Source organism: Drosophila ananassae, chromosome 2L (genome assembly GCF_017639315.1).
Source record: "Drosophila ananassae strain 14024-0371.13 chromosome 2L, ASM1763931v2, whole genome shotgun sequence".
In the NCBI taxonomy this organism is placed as follows: domain Eukaryota; kingdom Metazoa; phylum Arthropoda; class Insecta; order Diptera; family Drosophilidae; genus Drosophila; species Drosophila ananassae.
This window is the reverse complement of record NC_057927.1, coordinates 13,203,470-13,220,859: the sequence shown is the minus strand read 5'-3', so window position 1 is coordinate 13,220,859 and position 17,390 is coordinate 13,203,470. Positions and strand designations below refer to the sequence as shown.

General features: G+C 45.6%; 3 protein-coding genes across 7 annotated transcripts; 2 read left to right on the top strand and 1 right to left on the bottom strand.

Moving 5' to 3' along the window:
• The first annotated feature begins 1,592 nt into the window (after positions 1-1,592).
• Positions 1,593-4,740, top strand: LOC6499478. The gene is made up of 5 exons (XM_032449983.2): positions 1,593-1,807; positions 1,911-2,194; positions 2,250-3,320; positions 3,385-3,605; positions 3,700-4,740. Exons 1-5 carry the CDS (start codon positions 1,796-1,798, stop codon positions 3,900-3,902), a joined length of 1,791 nt encoding a protein of 596 aa, XP_032305874.1. The 5' UTR covers positions 1,593-1,795; the 3' UTR covers positions 3,903-4,740.
• Positions 4,741-5,133: 393 nt separating this feature from the next.
• Positions 5,134-9,895, top strand: LOC6499479 (protein hairless). Of its 4 annotated transcripts, none has more exons than XM_032449982.2 (6): positions 5,134-5,202; positions 5,892-6,720; positions 6,800-6,973; positions 7,088-7,848; positions 7,923-9,396; positions 9,467-9,895. In XM_032449982.2, the coding sequence occupies exons 2-6, from the start codon at positions 5,940-5,942 to the stop codon at positions 9,493-9,495; spliced, it is 3,219 nt and encodes a 1,072-aa protein (XP_032305873.1). In that variant the 5' UTR covers positions 5,134-5,202; positions 5,892-5,939; the 3' UTR covers positions 9,496-9,895. The 4 variants fall into 4 exon arrangements, 3 of the variants coding, with proteins under 3 accessions (XP_032305873.1, XP_032305872.1, XP_001954554.3); XM_032449981.2 differs by lacking the exon at positions 5,134-5,202 and adding an exon at positions 5,251-5,376; XM_001954518.4 differs by lacking the exon at positions 5,134-5,202 and adding an exon at positions 5,663-5,789.
• A 1,693-nt stretch (positions 9,896-11,588) lies between these two features.
• LOC6501103 (phosphatidylinositol 4,5-bisphosphate 3-kinase catalytic subunit delta isoform) lies at positions 11,589-17,343 on the bottom strand. Of its 2 annotated transcripts, none has more exons than XM_014911405.3 (8): positions 17,128-17,343; positions 14,263-16,268; positions 13,994-14,200; positions 13,348-13,935; positions 12,989-13,289; positions 12,764-12,934; positions 12,579-12,698; positions 11,589-12,520 (listed from the first exon to the last, which is right to left on the bottom strand). In XM_014911405.3, exons 2-8 carry the CDS (start codon positions 16,044-16,046, stop codon positions 12,392-12,394), a joined length of 3,300 nt encoding a protein of 1,099 aa, XP_014766891.1. In that variant the 5' UTR covers positions 16,047-16,268; positions 17,128-17,343; the 3' UTR covers positions 11,589-12,391. The 2 variants fall into 2 exon arrangements, with proteins under 2 accessions (XP_014766891.1, XP_001954553.1); XM_001954517.4 differs by having other exon boundaries at positions 17,153-17,343.
• Positions 17,344-17,390: the final 47 nt, after the last annotated feature.

Genomic DNA, 17,390 nt, shown 5'->3' with positions numbered 1-17,390 from the left:
GGCCCTAGTGGAGGTCCTCCTCTAATTCACCCCGTTGCGTGCAGTAAATTATGATTTCAAACATTACTTCCCAGGCACTTTGCTTAGGATTTGTAGTTAAATATGGAAAAGATGAAATTAATTTCATCGTAGATATTGCAAATTAAAAGGGCATTGTTCAAATCAACATTCTAGGCGTTCCGCTCAAGAATCAGATTAAAATTGGCAAAGATATATCCTTCGATGTGGGCTATATTGTCCCTCCCATGCATTTTCCACATTTTGAAGGGGATGCCCCAGAAAAATGAACAAAAAATCTAAAAAATAATTTGTTCCTAGATTATAATGCAGATCGACGCAGAATCGATCTACAAATCATTTAAGGTATTCCGCTCAAGAATCGGATGTAAATTGGAAAAGATATAGCTTTCGATGGGAGCCACATTGCCCCTCCCATGCATTTCCCACATTTTAAAGGGGATGCCCCAGAAAAATGAACAAAAAATCTAAAAAATAATTTGTTCATAGATTATAATGCAGATCGACGCAGAATCGATCTACAAATTATTTAAGGTATTCCGCTCATGAATCGGATGTAAATTGGCAAAGATATAGCCTTCGATGGGGGCCATATTGCCCCTCCCATGCATTTCCCACATTTTAAAGGGGATGCCCCAGAAAAATGAACAAAAAATCTAAAAAATAATTTGTTCATAGATTATAATGCAGATCGACGCAGAATCGATCTACAAATTATTTAAGGTATTCCGCTCATGAATCGGATGTAAATTGGCAAAGATATAGCCTTCGATGGGGGCCATATTGCCCCTCCCATGCATTTCCCACATTTTAAAGGGGATGCCCCAGAAAAATGAACAAAAAATCTAAAAAATAATTTGTTCATAGATTATAATGCAGATCGACGCAGAATCGATCTACAAATTATTTAAGGTATTCCGCTCATGAATCGGATGTAAATTGGCAAAGATATAGCCTTCGATGGGGGCCATATTGCCCCTCCCATGTATTTCCCACATTTTAAAGGGGATGCCCCAGAAAAATGAACAAAAAATCTAAATAATAATTTGTTCATAGATTTTAATGCAGATCGACGCAGAATCGATCTACAAATAATTTAAGGTATTCCGCTCATAAATCGGATGTAAATTGGAAAAGATATAGCCCTCGATGGGGGCCATATTGTCACTCCCATGCATTTTCGACGTTTTGAAGGGGATGCCCCAGAAAAATGAAATAAATAAACAAAAAATCTAATAAATAATTTATTCCTACATTTTGATGCAGATTTTAACTTTAACAAATAAAAACAACTAATTTGAAAATATAAAACAAGTTTCAAGCTTTTTAGTCAACGGCGAAATTTAAAGTGACAGTCTGGTAACGCTGCACATTATGGCAAGGATATGGTAACACAAAATGGTTTAAATTTGAATTCCATAGCGTATTTCTTCAAAGTTTTTGCAAAAAACACAATAAAGCTGCAGAAAAATGTATATTTTTGTTTAAATTGAATTTACTATTGAATAAAATAACAATAAAATCAAAACTTAACCATTTGAATTTAAGCTTTGAGGTATTTACAATGGCGACTCGACGGTCACACTGCTGGTCTCCCCCAACCCCCAACCTCCTTGCAAGGACAACACAATTAGACGGCGGACACATACAGTTTTTTTTTCCCTCGTTCCGTGCCCGCCAGTTAAGTAGCCTCCAGCCCAGTAGTGACTGATAGCAGGATGCTCCGGCGACGACTTGCAGTTTAAAATGTGTGGCTGATTTACACTTCCAGCCAAAGATGAACAATTTGGTAAGTTGAGTGGGTGGCAGGGGGTGGGCAGGGGTGTGTCTGTGTGCCATGCCATGTCTGAGTGTGTAATTGTGTGTGTGTGTGTATCAATCATTCGTTGCAGGAGCACGTCAAGCACTTTTACCCCGAAAACTACAAGTTGGATCTGTCCGAGACGATGAAGGCAGCTCTGTCCAAGGGTCCCGGTGGCGGAGGCGGAATGCCAGGCGGAGATATGCTTCCACAGCCAAATGCCGGGGTGCCGGGGGTAGGCTATGTCACGGAGAAGCTCTACATGCTGCTGCAGCTATATCTGCAAAACAAGGGCTGGAATCCGAGTGCGGAACTGCTGCAGTGCTTCAGCGATCTCAAGGATAATGCCATGTTGCCCAGCGCCGCTTACTTGCAGTAAGTAAACCAGGTCCACCTCCAAATATATGTCTTTAACTTGATATACTTTCAGAGTCCTAGCTAACCGTCTTACCCTAGACTCCCAGGGACGCCTTATCCTGCGGGATAATGGCAAGATAGTCTTACCCTTTGAGCACTTTGCGAATGCCGTGATGCTGAAGCACATGTCCGGTCCACATGGTCTTCACCTGAGTGTAGATGCCACGGTGAGGGCTGTCATCGAGTCGTACACCATCGGACGGGATCAGTTCGGAATGGAGAAGGAGTTCATCATCGAGGTGGTGCAGTCGTGCCCGAGTCCCGCTTGCCGTTACTACAAAAACCATATGGGCATCTCACCCATGCCGTTTATGGAACAGCAGTATCCTGGAGTAAACACGCCGGAGTTTCTGCAGCGTCTATCCCACCTGCCTCCAAGCGGAGCTCCTGGAGGCAGCTCTGCCGCTGGTTCGGCATCCAGTGTAGGGAGTAGCGCCAGTTCAGGCAACGTAGAGATAGATCTATCCAAGTCGACAGGTGGAAAGGTTCCTCAGGTGCCGGTGCCACCGCAGCTTCAGCATCTGACCAAGCAGCAGCAGAACAGCATTCAGACGCAGCTATCGCAGATTAGTGCTGCTGCAGTGCATCACCAACAGCAGCAACAGCAGCAGCAGCAACAGCAACAGCAGCAACAACAGCAGCAGGCTCAGGCGCAAGCGAAACACCAACAGCAACTGACAGCTGCGCTGATCCAGCAACAAAACCGCGTCCTTGCCCAACAAAGTCTGGAAAAGCTGAGCAATCTGAGCCCACTGGAGAAGCAACGCGTCTTCGCTCAGCTGGACCCCAAACACTTTGATCCAATGGCCGTGGCAGCTGCTGCTGCCAATCTCCAGATTCAGGGTCTCATGCAATCCCAAGCAGTGGCCGCCGCCGTGGCAGCCAACCAGCAACAACCTTCGTCATCACTGTCCGCCACAAGTTCATCTACGGCAAGTGGGTCTGGAGTGGGTGGCGGATCGCAGGCCCACCATGGCCATCATCCTTTGCCGCCGCCATCCCAGTCGCCGCACTCGTCGTCCTCGTCTTCCTCGCACTCCTCTCTGGAGCAGATCACCCACAAGAACGTGGCTGAATCTTTGCGGTAAGTCCCATCTCCTGCTACTATTTGTATTTTCCCTCATCGTATAATATTATTTTATTTTTAGTTCCAACCTGGACTCAATTGAGTCGAACAAGGATCTGCTGGCGTTGCATAATGGGGCTTGGGCCACCAGCGATGCTAATCGTATGGACCACATGGCCGTGGGCCAGGACAAGATAGTGAGGATCTTTGCAGAGCTAATGCGGAACATGTCGCGGATGAAAACCTACATACGTCCCTCGATGTGCAAGCCCTATGGCAAGCAGAGCGAGAGTCTGCAAAAGAGTGAGTACCAAGCCGAACAACCGGTTTTTTTTGTTTTGTCTGCAATCTCAGATACTGAGTATTACTACCCACCTCCCTTGTGCTCCCCCTGCAGCCCTCATGGACACCATACAAATCGTGCAGACGCTGCGGAACTGCCTACCAGCACCTCATATTCCTGTCTCCTCCTGGAAGAGCGAAAGCGAGGGCAACGTGGGCGCTGGAGTCGGTGTGGGCGTTGGCGTGGGTGTTCCCCCAGGACTTAACTTAAGTGCCGCGTTGGGTCTACCTCAGGGTAGAGTGGACAACATGCATTAGGCGGTAGCTGGAGGGTTACCTATTGATATCCCTTGAATAACCTTCTTCCAGAGGAGGGCCAGTTCCAGGGCTCTTAGTATTTACACTCATACCATATATACATATTTAAAGGATAAGGACAGTAGTTCACCCTAGTAGACTTGGCTCAAGATTTCCTTTTATCAATTATGTGCCATGTTCAACGCAAGACTTGATTTCATTTTCACATTTGACTGACACTTAGGTACATATTAAAAAAGGAATCAGGACGAGGCGGATCCTGAACCGATTTCGTTTTCATCACCCTCTGTTTTCCCCAAGTTTCGGCAAGCAAAATTAACAAGCAAAATGAGAAATTAGTTAAACAATTGGCAAAACGTCTGTGATATTTAAATTATGTTGGCAGCAAGGAGCAGAACAAAATTTTATTCATTATGTTGTGTGACAGTCTTACCATTTACTTTGTGCAATATCTATGTAATAACTATCTATTCTTAGCCATTCTCGTGCAATCGACGACTTTTCGCCCATATCACCACAAAGTAACTTGAATATAGCTATGTAATATTATAATAACCTACTAGTAACCGGCAATTTAGGCGATTAACATGTCTTATGATTTGCACTAAAGCAGATGAGCAGGGGAAAGAGTTGTGTTTAATTTTAAGGAGCTAATGAAGGAGAAGCAGGTTGTATTTCGCATGCAAAGGCTATTTAAATATATACTTATTGTTTATTTCGCCCGCGCCCACATTACAATTACAAGTAATTCGAATAATTCGATAGCAAACAGTATTAAACGCAATAAAGACACTTCAACCATAAGTATTTACCCATCGGAGTCGAGGGAATTACAGTAATATAATATCGCTTAATGTTTACCTTCCAGACTTAATAAATAAAATATTTTATTCTACAAACACGCTTTTTTTACGGAAACTTATTCCAGGATCTTTGAAATATATTCGTAACTTTTAATTTTGATATTGACAATTTGGCGCAAAGATTCAAACGCTTACGGTAAACAGCCAGTGATGCCAGATGTCTGAGGAAGGGAAGGATTCCGTTCCGTATACATTTACCCGGTTCGTATATTCACTTTTTCCAAGGTGCAGTAAAAGAAATAATACTATTCAGTGTGCTGACAAAATATCTAAGAAAAAATAATTTTAGTTCAAGAAAAAAAAAACAATAAAGCACACCGGCTCGTGTGTTCCCAACCGGTTCGTACTCTCCCCACCGGTTCGCGAAAGAGATGAAAGATGTACAACAAAATCCAATGGTACAAAGTTTCTATGCGTTCATGGTTACACTAAATTAGGTACAAATCCGGTCACACAGCGCACCGTTGCGTTTTTCGTTGATAATTTTTAAATTTATTTATTAGTTTATTAGCTCGAAACTGAGCTGCAAAATTAAGCCTGCTTACCCCGCCCGGGCTACCTCGGTCCATCGCCCTGTTCGCGCACCATCGGATATCGCCCATCTGCTGACGGTAATTGGAGAACGTTTTCGTTTCGTTTTTTCCATTTTATCTCCTCCTTTTCCTCCACTTCGTTCGCTCTCTTTGTGCGCTGCCCCCCCTGCTCCCCTCTCGGTTCGTCGTATGCAGCCAGCAAAGAGCGATTTGCGTGCCCGTGAAATTCCATTAAGATTCGCCTTAAATCAAATAATGTTTCAATAAGATTAGTATGTGTGCATTAGTGCAAATGGCTCGGTTCGGTTCCTGCCTCAAAACATGAAAATGGTGCAAGACGCTCCCAACGCCGTGCCGAGCTGGCATATTTTGGTGCGCGACGCCGTCGACGCGTTTTCTCCCGGCCGCGGACTCTGCGCGACTGTGAGGAATTTACAGCAACAACAAAAACAGCAAAAGCTAAAGCGACAGCAACAAAAACAATGAATATGGTATTTAAATTGCATGCGACCATCGATCGGAATCGGAAATGCGAATTACTGTAAATTTCGAGAGATAGCAAAATCGAAAAATTGCAATGTTTCTCTTTGAAGGCCCAGTCTAAATGACGTCACAAGCGTAACAGAGTGCAACAGACAACAATGACCGATGAGCATAAAAGTAACATTAACAGTAACAGTACGAGCAACAGTAACAACAACACCAATAATACAACCAGCAACAGTAACAACAACAACAACGGTAACAACACCAACAGTAATAACAGCAACAACAGCAACGGCAACGGCAACAACGAAAGCAACAACAATAGCACCATAATTGCAGAGGCGGCAGCCAAATTTTTGCTTAAAAATGGTCTAAACGGCAGCTTTCCAGCGCCACAGCCACCGCCACCGTCACTGCCCCTACCCGCCAACACCAACGCCAACGCCAACCTGAGCACAACAACGCCGCCCCCATCCTCCTCCTCCAGCACCCTAGCACCCTCCAATGGCTTTTTGCCGCATGCTAGCACACAGCCGTCGGGAAAGCCAGCAGAAAGAAAAAATAGCGCCAGTTCCAGCCGAAGTAGCCCCTCAGCCATGGCGGCCTCCGCTGCGATGGCAGCCGCGTCCAGTGTCGGAGCTCTTGTCGGTGCTCCCGGCCCCAAGCCCAGTACCGTTGATGTGCTGGGCGGTGTTCTTGATTACAGTTCCTTGGGTGCAGCGGCTGCTGTGGCCGCAGTCGCATCATCTCTACCACCCACTGCCGGGGGCACAGTGAAGATCGGCAAGGGCAGCAGCAGCGGGATCAGTTCCAGCTCCAGCTCCGGCTCCGGCAGCAGCGGATTTGATATGGGCAGGCATCCAATATCGACGCACAGCAGCAGCAGCAGCAACAACAGCTCGACGGGCTACGGCGGCCGTTTGCAGTTCTTTAAAGGCAAGTTTAAGATTAAGTCTCACTTCCTTCCGTTCGATAATAAAATATAAAATTTCGAAATATCTCGCCCCGCACTTAGATGGCAAGTTTATATTGGAACTGGCACGCTCCAAGGACGGCGATAAAAGCGGTTGGGTTTCGGTAACGCGCAAAACCTTTCGCCCACCCTCCGCCGCCACCTCGGCGACTGTGACGCCGACATCGGCCGTGGCCACAGCCTATCCAAAGAACGAGAATTCCACATCGCTGAGCTGTAAGTAGTGTTTGGAGGCACCCGATACCCGACACCAAAACAACCTTTCATCATTAGTATCCATTGCAGAGCTATTAGCTTATAGAACTTTAATAATAATCCCTTTAATTCCAGTTTCGGATGACAACAGCTCGATACAGTCCTCGCCGTGGCAGAGAGACCAGCCTTGGAAGCAGTCCCGTCCCCGTCGAGGCATCTCCAAGGAACTATCGCTGTACTACCGCCGCCCCAGGCACAGTGTGCTCGGCAAGGCCGCGCTCCAAACCGCTATTCGCAAGCGCCGACGACCCCATGAGCCACTTGCCGGCAGCGAAGAACCTATCTTCGAGTCAGTGGCCAAGACGGACAGTGGCGACGAAACGCTTAAGGCAGACGCCACCGAGGCTGTTGAAGGTGGTGGTGGAGCATCTGCGGCGGACGCGTCTGCAAATGAGATTAAAACTGAGGAATCAGAATCGATCAAAGCCGAGGAGGAAGATGGCACATTGCCGGTAAAGGACGTCCAACCGGAGGTCAAGGAGAAGGCCGAGTCAGAAGCAGTTTCTCCCAAAGCAGAGCCGGAGGCAAAGGATGAGACTGTCGAGAAGATGAACACGAGCGAGGACGACGAAGTCACGGCTGGAGCAAAGCCCGCTAACGGCGACCTCAACGGTGATTTGAAGCCGAAGCTTGGCAGAAAAAACATGGCGCCAAAGCCGAAGGCGCGGGCCAAGCTGAGTAGCATTATCCAGAAACTGATCGACGGCGTCCCAGCACGCCTGGAGCAAATGTCCAAGACACCCATGACGACAGCCGGTGCGACGGGAACGGCAGCCGCGGAGCGAAGCGGAGGTGGTGGGGCCGGGGCAAGCTTGAACCACTCTTTGTTGCACAAGGTGACTGGATATTAGTGCTCGACTCACTGTTGCCTTCAACTAACTCAAATGACTCTTTCATGGTTTCCTTTCAGGTTTCGCCGCCCTCGTCTGCAGCAGCAGCCAGTCGCCTGGTGGAGTACCATCACCAGCATGTGTCGCCCCGAAAACGCATCCTGCGCGAGTTCGAGAAGGTTTCGCTGGAGGACAATGGATGCGCGAACAATGGCAGCGGTGGCAGTGGCGGGAGCGGCGGAGCAGGTGGCAAGCGAAGTCGCGCCAAGGCATCGACATCGTCTCCCGCTGGCAAGTCGGCGCCAATTAACTTGGCCCCGCCCCAGGGAAAACCCAGCCCCAGTACCAGCTCCTCCAACACCTCGCCAGCTGCACCGGCGTCGGCAGCGCCACCAACTCGACTGAACAGCTCTTACAGCATCCACTCGTTGCTGGGAGGGAGTAGTGGTAGTGGCGGCTCGTCCTCATCCTCCGCCTCGACGAGCGCCTCGAAAAAGAACAACGACCATCCGGCGGCCATTATCAGCAATGTGCATCAGCCGCATCACTCCCTGTACCAGGCTAGCTCCTCGAGCTATCCCCCCAAGTCACCGGACATGAGCGGCAGCAACGGAGGCGGAAAATCACCCTCTCATGCCGGAGCAAAGAAACGTTCGCCACCGTACTCGGCAGGATCACCGCTGCCCGTGGATTATGGCCACGCGTTCTACAGAGATCCCTATGCCGGAGCAGGTGTGGGTCGGGCGGCATCGCAGGACCTGTCGCCGCCACGTTCCTCGTCAGCCTCGCCCGCCACCACGCCGCGCACCGTGCCCAAGAAGACTGCCTCCATCCGGCGCGAATTCGCCTCTCCCTCGGCTAGCAGCAGCAGCTGCCCGTCACCGGGTGACCGGAGCGCCTCGCCGCCAGATAGACGACTCATGCAACAGCAGCAGCAGCAGATGCACTACTACATGTACCCGCCCCCGCCGCAGGTGAATGGAAATAGTTCTGGTGCGACTCCCAGCACAGCACCGGCTGGCAGTGCCGGTGCCCTGCACGCTGCTGCGGCTGCAGCAGGCTACATTCCTTCGGTGGCACCCCCATCCATGTACCATCCGTTCATATCAACTCTGGCAGCACTGAGGCACACTCCACTGTGGATGCACCACTACCAGGCGGGAGGAGCGCCACTAATGCCACCACATCCGCCGGCCTTTGCCTACAATGGAGTGGGCGCCGCTGCAATGGCAGCTGCGGCAGCCGCTGCTTTCGGCCAGCCCGCTTCCAGTCCACACACGCATCCCCATCTGGCCCATCCCCACCAGCATCCGCATCCGCATACGCACCCGGCCGCATTAACCGCCCTCCCCCATACAGTTACCCCCGCTCATCTGGCCACGCCAAAACTGACTGATAGTAGTAGCGAGCAAATGTCTGCAGCGTCCAGTCATCGCACCGCCTCCACTTCGCCGACCAGCTCGAGTGCATCCGCCTCCTCAGCGGCGGCCGCCGCCGGCGCCAGCTCCTCAGCAATGTTTCATAATAGTAGCCTAAGGAATGAACAAAGTTCAGGTGAGTTTTTAATTGTGTTCTTTTTAATCGTTCTGGATCGTTCAACAAAATCTGATCATTTCGCACCCAGACTTACCACTGAATCTGTCAAAGCACTGAGACACACACGCCCCAGCTGCCCCAGTTTCTGGGCCACCATCGAGTTAAGTACATTACCGCACTAGTAGCGCTTAAGACGACATTCAAGTACACGTAATATTATTTAATAAGTTTCGCTGCTAGTTTAGTTCTAATGTAATTGTTTTAGCCTAAGCCTAATCGTAGGTACTTGCTTAAGGCCGGATTTTGAAAAAGTAACCAGAAAAATACCAGAATTACGAAGAAAACTGATCAACTCAAGCAACCATGTTCTAATCCTGTTCCGAACGAACCTTTTTACACAATCAGTTGAGTAATGGAATTTTCGACAAAAAACATATTTAATATGCAAAGGAATTTTATTCTATGACTTGTACTTGTCTTGAAGAATCTCAAACGAAATAAAATAAAGAGAGAGTTACGTTTTTTTCATCAAAACATTTCCTTGAAACAGACTGAACCTGAATTTTTTTTTAGAAAAAAAAAAAAACAAAAACTTAACTATCGATCCAACTTTATAAAGAATATATTTTAACAAAAAAAAAAATAAAACAAAAAACAAGAACAGATTTTTATAAAACAGCTAGTGCCTTTTAAAGTGGAAAGAAAACTAGGGATACAAATTTAATGTGTAAAAAAAAAAAAGAAAATATATAAAAAAATGAAGACATCCAATTTAAATTTATAACAAAAAATATAAATGTTTTTACTGTAAAAAGTAACGAGGTCCAAAAGAGCAAAAACGACAGCCCTTTGTATTAAGTAGACTATATACGATTGTACTTGTTAACAATGCTGGGAATTCTCTTTTTGAATTGATTTTGAAGTGTTTTATTCTGAATTGATTCAAAGAAGCAAACATTCCAATAAAGTTTTTCCTATTTTACAAATATTTTGAATGGAGAAACTCAATGAGTCCATCTTGAACCCTTCAAAAAATATCAATTGTAATTTGCAATCTTAGAGAGCTCTAAGCATCGAATCTAATATTGAACTTTACAATTAAAAATAACATTTCAAAACTCCCAACTGTATGCTTTTATTGTATAACTTTTCTTAGTGCAAACTCACTGCTGTCATGCTGCCCAAAAAACAAACAAACAAATATGAAAATGTACAAAATTCACATATAAATTATTATATTTATGAAAAATGGAAGAAAATCCTAAGCAGACAAATTCGAACCGGAATTCGTACAACTGATACCGAAACTGATACAAATAAAAAACATATTCCTAAATGCAAAAAAGACAAAAAACAAAACGCGGTTTCTCATATTTTCTAAATTATTTATAAAAAAAAAAAACAAAATAAAAACAAAAGAAATGACTATTTATATATACTGGTACGTTAAAAGTGTAAGTAAATAGTTGTAATTGTAAATACAGTATTTTTACAAAACATCAAAGTAAAAAAAAAACAAGAAAAGAGAAATAACCAATATATTAAATATAAATATTTTTATAAACGATTTAAAGAGAGATACTGTATATTTTGTAACAGAATAGACAGAATGACAAAAATAGAAATCTAAAGGATTCCATAAAGAGGTCAAGAAATGTTGCACAATTGCGCTAAATAACCATTTTAGGAGAACGTAAACGAATATAAATAAAATTTCGATGAAAATTCCATACGGTTTTTATTACCTACTGATTAGCGATTAGCTAGCTATGCGACTAGGATCTATTATTTTATTTTTTACTCTTACAACGGTACTGTGTACGACGTTTTTGTTTTATTGAATCATAGTGTTTATAATTTAAATATCAACGACTCTGATGTCTATCGGGGGCTACGGTTGGCCTAGCCCTAAAAATATATTGACAAAAAGTGAAAAAAAAAATAATGAGTTTACAAGTTATGGCATAATGGATGCATCTCTTGATGTTGGAATGTATGTAAAGTGACGGAAACAAAATTAATTTTAAACAAATATATTTTATATAGGTATACATATACTGAAACTAAATACTTGATGTCAATAAAAAAGAAAAACATGTACTAAATGTATGAAAACTAATTAATAAGTGTATTATTTTGGTTGGGATTAGTGCCTAAGCTTCCATAATCCAATCACCTAATCCAGTCTATAAAAAAAACCCACAAGCACATTGTATTTATATTGTTTCATTTAATTGTAATTATCCAGTGATTTACAAAATACGTTACAATCTGTAACTTACAAATATTAGATAACATTATGAAAGAAAGAAACCGGAAAACATGAACATGTTGTCTCGTTGCTGGCAACAGAAGCAGACACAAAATTATAGTACACAAATAATTATAATCTGGGGGGGCTCGAAATCGTTAACATATATATATTGTAAACTTAAGGTATAATGTCTCTTAAAGTATAATAGGATACAATTTTTTTGCACATGTATGCGCGAGTGTGCACGTGTGTGGGTGTGGGTGTTGAAACAACAACAAATTAATTAGACAACAAAACAATTTCTGGGTCCAAGGGTCACTTGATAGGATGCGTGGGGTATGCGGGGCTACTAAATGATTTAAGTTACAATAGTTGGTATACACGTACACGCTTCTAAATTTACAAATTTAACAGTAAATTATATATTGGAGCACTTATGGGGGACGACATTATCAGCTATAGGTCAAGGGGTTGCCTGTTTGGTTGTGGGGTGTGATTGGGTTTGGGCGGGGGTTTTCTCTTTTTTTTTATTTCGGCCTAACATAGTGAACACATAGCTTTGAACTTTATGAATTGGATTAAAAATTGTACTACGCCTGTCCCAGAGGCACAAAAAGCCAGGCTGGCAGTCAGGCAGACAGGCAGGCAGGCAGGCGGAAAAGAAAGGTTGATCCACTTAGACGGGGTGAGGCGGTTTGTGTGTGTGCGTGAGAATGGGGGTTGTGTTGCTAAGATTTTCAAGTCGATTCAGTTGTCTGTTTACTGTTTGTTGTTCTTGGAGAAGTTGTGCGAGGCCCAATTGAGAGAGGTCTTCCAGGAGTTGGCCAAAGCTTCCTTGAACTTTCCTCGGAAATGTTCACGTGCTTTCTCCTCCGTGTAGTCAAGAACCTGCAAATGAAATAACATATTAAGTATCTTTTAATTTATAAAGTACACTAAAACATACTAAAGTTTCACGCAGATAGTTCAGGTCCTTCTCAGAGGACAGTTCTGGCAGTCCCGTTGATATCATCATTGAGAACAGCGATAAAATAAGGCAGCCGTGTTTGCGTAAAGCTAAGAAGGCCTAAAAGTAAAGAAAAGTGTACAAGTTAGAATTTATTTTAAGTCTATCAAGTTTGAGAAACCTACTCTCTCGCACAAGTCCTGAAAGTGGCAAAACTCCTTGGCCTCGCGATCGTTGCAGCCATTGTTTATGACGTACACGAAGTCATGAGTTAAGACGAACGGCACCCGCTCGCGCTTCACGCCAAACTTTTCCTTAAAGTGTCCCAGGATATGGCCAAAGTCGATATGAAAGAGCTGAAACAAAGCAATATCAGTAAAAAAATACATTTATTTTATCTCCATACGAACCTGTCCATTCTTTTTAACCATTATGTTGTCCGAGTGTCGGTCGGCCACGCCAAGGACATATGTAGCCACACAGTATCCGGCGCAACTGAGCGTAAACTCGTTGATGGCCTTGCTCAGACTGTTCGGATTGTGCTCCTTCAGCCAACTGAAGAGGGAGCCCTTTTTGAATGCTGCCGTGGCCGAAAACATTCCCTTCTCCTTTTGGATGTTGGCAATAGTCTCTGCGTCCCGGACCACCTCGATCATGCCCAACCGTTGCTCCATGCTGATGCAATTGTAGATGTTCATCCGAAAGTCCATACTACGAAAAGAAATTCAATTAAAGGTTGGATTAAATTTGTAAGATTAGTAATCCCTACCCATCTCGTTTCCATAGCTGATCCATCACCCGTAACATCTGCAGCGTTAGCATGTCCTGGCGCAGATCATCGCCGTTTTTGAAGATGATGCTGACCTCGTTGGAGGTTTTGTCTGCATTCTCGAACACCACCCAGAGAGGACGCATCTTACTGTCCATCACCTTGCACTTGTCTGGCGAAACGCCACTACAGCGGAAGCTAGGATTCAGAGGATTTAATATGTTTTGGAAGATTCCCGTGTTTCGTTGATCTCGCAGAAAGTCCTGCAGCAGCGACTTGACCTTCTCCTTGCTGCCCTTCTTGGCAATCACAGAGCTGTGTTTTAGTTTTTCCAGCACTTGCAACTGCCTCCGCAGAGGCGCCACATGATGCTTGCAGCCCTTCAGGTAAACCTCCAATAGGAGACCGAAACGGGTCTGCATGGAAGGGGATTGCATCTCGGAGCGCAGATGCCAAAAGAAGTAGTGTCCAATGCGCTGATTGCGGAGTGCTCGCTCCAGCAGGAACACTACCAGGTCGCTCTCCAGATAAGATTCATGCTTGATGGCCTGCACCAGTTGAAGGAGGTAAAGCAACAGGTCCTCGTCTCTGCAAAAGTATGTTTCATTTAGTTTCGGTTCAAGTACTATGTATTAGAGGATCTCACTTGAGATATTGCAGGCACCGGATAGCAAAGCGTCGTACCGCGGGATCGGGATAGGCATAGTCAAGCAGCTCCAACGACCGTTCAATGGAGATGAGGGGCCACTGCTTGAGAAGATACCAGATATCTGCTACATCGTCGCGCTCCTTCCAATAGACGCAGTGCAGCAGAATGGAAAGTTCTTCGGGTAACTCTCGCATAATGTCATTTCTGAAAAAATATTAAAAGAAAGTTTAAAAGATTTCATAAATTAAAGCAATTGAAGGGTTCACCTTCGCTCCCAAATGGCATTGCGATCCTGATCAACCATTTCGTATATCTTATCCAGACCGGAGTAGTTGGCCAGAAGATCCTTAAGCACCTTGAGGGGTTTCTCCGCCAGTTGCTGTGGCTGCTGCAGCTGAGATTCCCGCAGACTAGCTGCCGCCCGATCAGCAGCGTATTGCAGCACAGCATCCTCGGTGGGGTAACGCACGCATCCCGTTCCGTTGCCGTGGAATGTGAGATGCAACAAGGCACACTCCTCCTTGCGTGGATTCGATTCGATGGTCCCCAGCGGATGGAAAACTTCGTCAGACTGGATGTCGTCCGCATACGTCCAAGTGTAGAGCGTCTGGCTGCCGGTCCGCAAGTTATCCTTATAGTCGAAAAGCGTTGTGTTCACCCAGGCCAGTGGGTTCTTGTTGTAGGAGACGTCCTTCAAGGAGTTGTCCTTGTTGTTGGATGACTTCTTCGAACGGGACATTTTCGTCACCTCGAAGATAACTATGCAGAGCCGAGTCATTCGTGGCAGGTTGCGCATCTGAATGTCGAAACTCATCACCAGATCGTTGAAGAGGAACGTGTCGGAGCCACTGTTGGGCGCGTCAGCCGAACGCTGGGCGCACAGCTTCTGCTCGCCGTGAAACAGACCCACATGCACACCCACCTTTAGGGCACGAGATTTGTCGTAGTTGACATTACCGATACTGTGCAACGTAAACTGAAAGTAGTTGCCCATGTCCCACAGCGATGTCGGTGTTTTCGGCAATATTGCTGGCCTCTTTTTTGGCGGCAATCGCCTCGGCACCATGTTCTGATCATTGTTGTGGTTTATGTAAGGCTCGAGTCGGTATATCGACTGTAATACCACATTTGGCACCGCTGTGTCTGAGAGCATTTCCTGGATGTACAGGAACTGGATAAGCGGGTAGTCTCCGAAAAGGTACTCGTCCCGGCCGCTAACTTTGAGTATGTAGTCAGAGGCTCGGTCGTACATCTTCATCTGCGACCGGTTCATCTTCTGCAGTGAGCTTTCCGTCAGGGACAGCGGTGTATCCTGTTCGCTGACGGACAAGGTGAATGTGCTAGGATCATTCTCGTTCTTTACCACAATCAGGAACGTGCGCGTTGGATGCCTCTCGCGTATGAGTAGGGGCATCTTTGTGGAGTTGGCCAGTCGCAGGGGGTACTCGTAGAGCAGCCACTGCTGCCAAGTGTAGACGGAGCGCTCCATCTCAATGCTGTCGCAGATCTGCGTCATGTTTAGTCGGAAGTCGTCGATTTCAGGCGTGCCCAGCGTTCGATGGTGGTCGAAGGATTTCCCGATCATCCCGCTCACTAACTTGGCCAGCTCATAGTCGCTGGAGAAGCTGGTGTCATCAGTCCGATCGCTTAGGCGCAACAGTCCAAAATAGGGCTGGACTTCGCATATACGTTTCGTCTCATCTATGTAGGGCTCGATGTTGAAGGTTGAGAGGCCATACACTTGGTAGTCGCAGGCCTTCTTGATCAAGAATCCCAATGGCATCTGCTTTGCTATTTGGACCAGCTTCTCCTTGATGTCGCTGATGGTGGTCGTGGATTGGGTGGTGAGTACTGTGAGGAAACCATTGGGCAGCATGCATATTAAATTAACGATTTCGGGCCACTCGTTCCGCCACAGGTCGACGGAGAACCTGCTGTTAAGCTCCTGCTCCATCCCATCTATTTGATCTTGGTAGTTCACCAACTGCATATGGTCCAACGCCACCATGCTGTCCATGCAAGGGCGCTCCATAATGAATGCCTGATTCATGACGATCCTAAGATCTTCTTAGGTACGATCGGTAAGCCGATCTCCACCAGCTTCTAATGGCGATTCTGCGTCGCTTTCACTCTCCGCATTTCCTTTCCCCGTCGCATGCAATTGTTAGTTTAGTTTTCGCTCTTGTCGTTATCACCAGACTGGGCTCGTTGTTGTTTTTAAAGTTTTCCATTTAAATCAGCTCCGCAATCTCATCGTTAGTCATGCCGATCTCTGTGAATAAATCAGAAGGTGGCGCCGGGTTACTTGGAAGCGAACATATGGCGATTTCCGATTGACTCTTCATACTGATGTTCAATTACGGAAATGGCGAAAATAACTCGCCTACCCCTGATAAGGTGGCCCCAAAACCTAGAACCTTACTGGACATACTATGCAGATCTCGAGGACCTTGTGGGTTTATCGGGTGTTTGGGCCACTTTGCAGAGGCGGAATGGAGTGCTCTTTGGCCACTAAATCCTCTAATTATGTAGCTAAAACAGAACCACAACTTCATGTTAATTAAAAAAAAAAAATGCTGACTTTAAATTTAGTATGAATCACACCAATCGCCCAAGTAAGGACTGGGAGGGGACGGTGGTGTCAACTTAAAAACAAAACAAATCGAAAACAAGGCGAAGAGTCAATACCCTACATGGTTTTTTTAATTACAATTTCATGTCTAGCAGGGGGGAAATTATATTAACATGGGTTTTTAATTCTAATTGGAACAATAAGCCATTTCTCGGACAGTATTCCGCCCACTTGAACACCTAACGGGCGGTGGGCTAATTCCACTCTGGAACAGGTGGAGTTCGACCCACGGAAAGGGTATAAAAAGTTACGCGGCACCGATGTCTCATCTCTAAGTCGCGATGCCACAAATGGAAATTGCTGCCACAGGAAAACAGGAGAGCATACGGCGGAGTATCCGGCACGGCCCTTGGTTTTCCCACTTTACGGATTTCCACTTGCACCAACGCGTTTCGAGGTGGCCCGTTTGTTTTTGTTTTCCTCTCTTCTTTTTGACCAGCCTTCTCCGCCTATCGCTTTTTTTGGGTGTGAGCTACGCAGTTTACTGCCAACGGCTTACGTTTTTGGTTGAACCGGCATTTTACCATAATAGGATCGATCGTAACATTCTCGAATCACAGATTCTCGCAATTTAATTGAAGCACATTTAAGTTTGATTAAGGAATTTTAATTGTTTTTATTTTTGTATTGTTGTGTTACGTTTGTTGGTGTCTAGAGGTGGAAAATCAGCGATGGCACTATCGAGTCATCGTGGTTTATCTGTGCCTATCGATAATTACGTTGCATGCAATCGATAGATTTTCGTAATCGAAAAACTCCGCA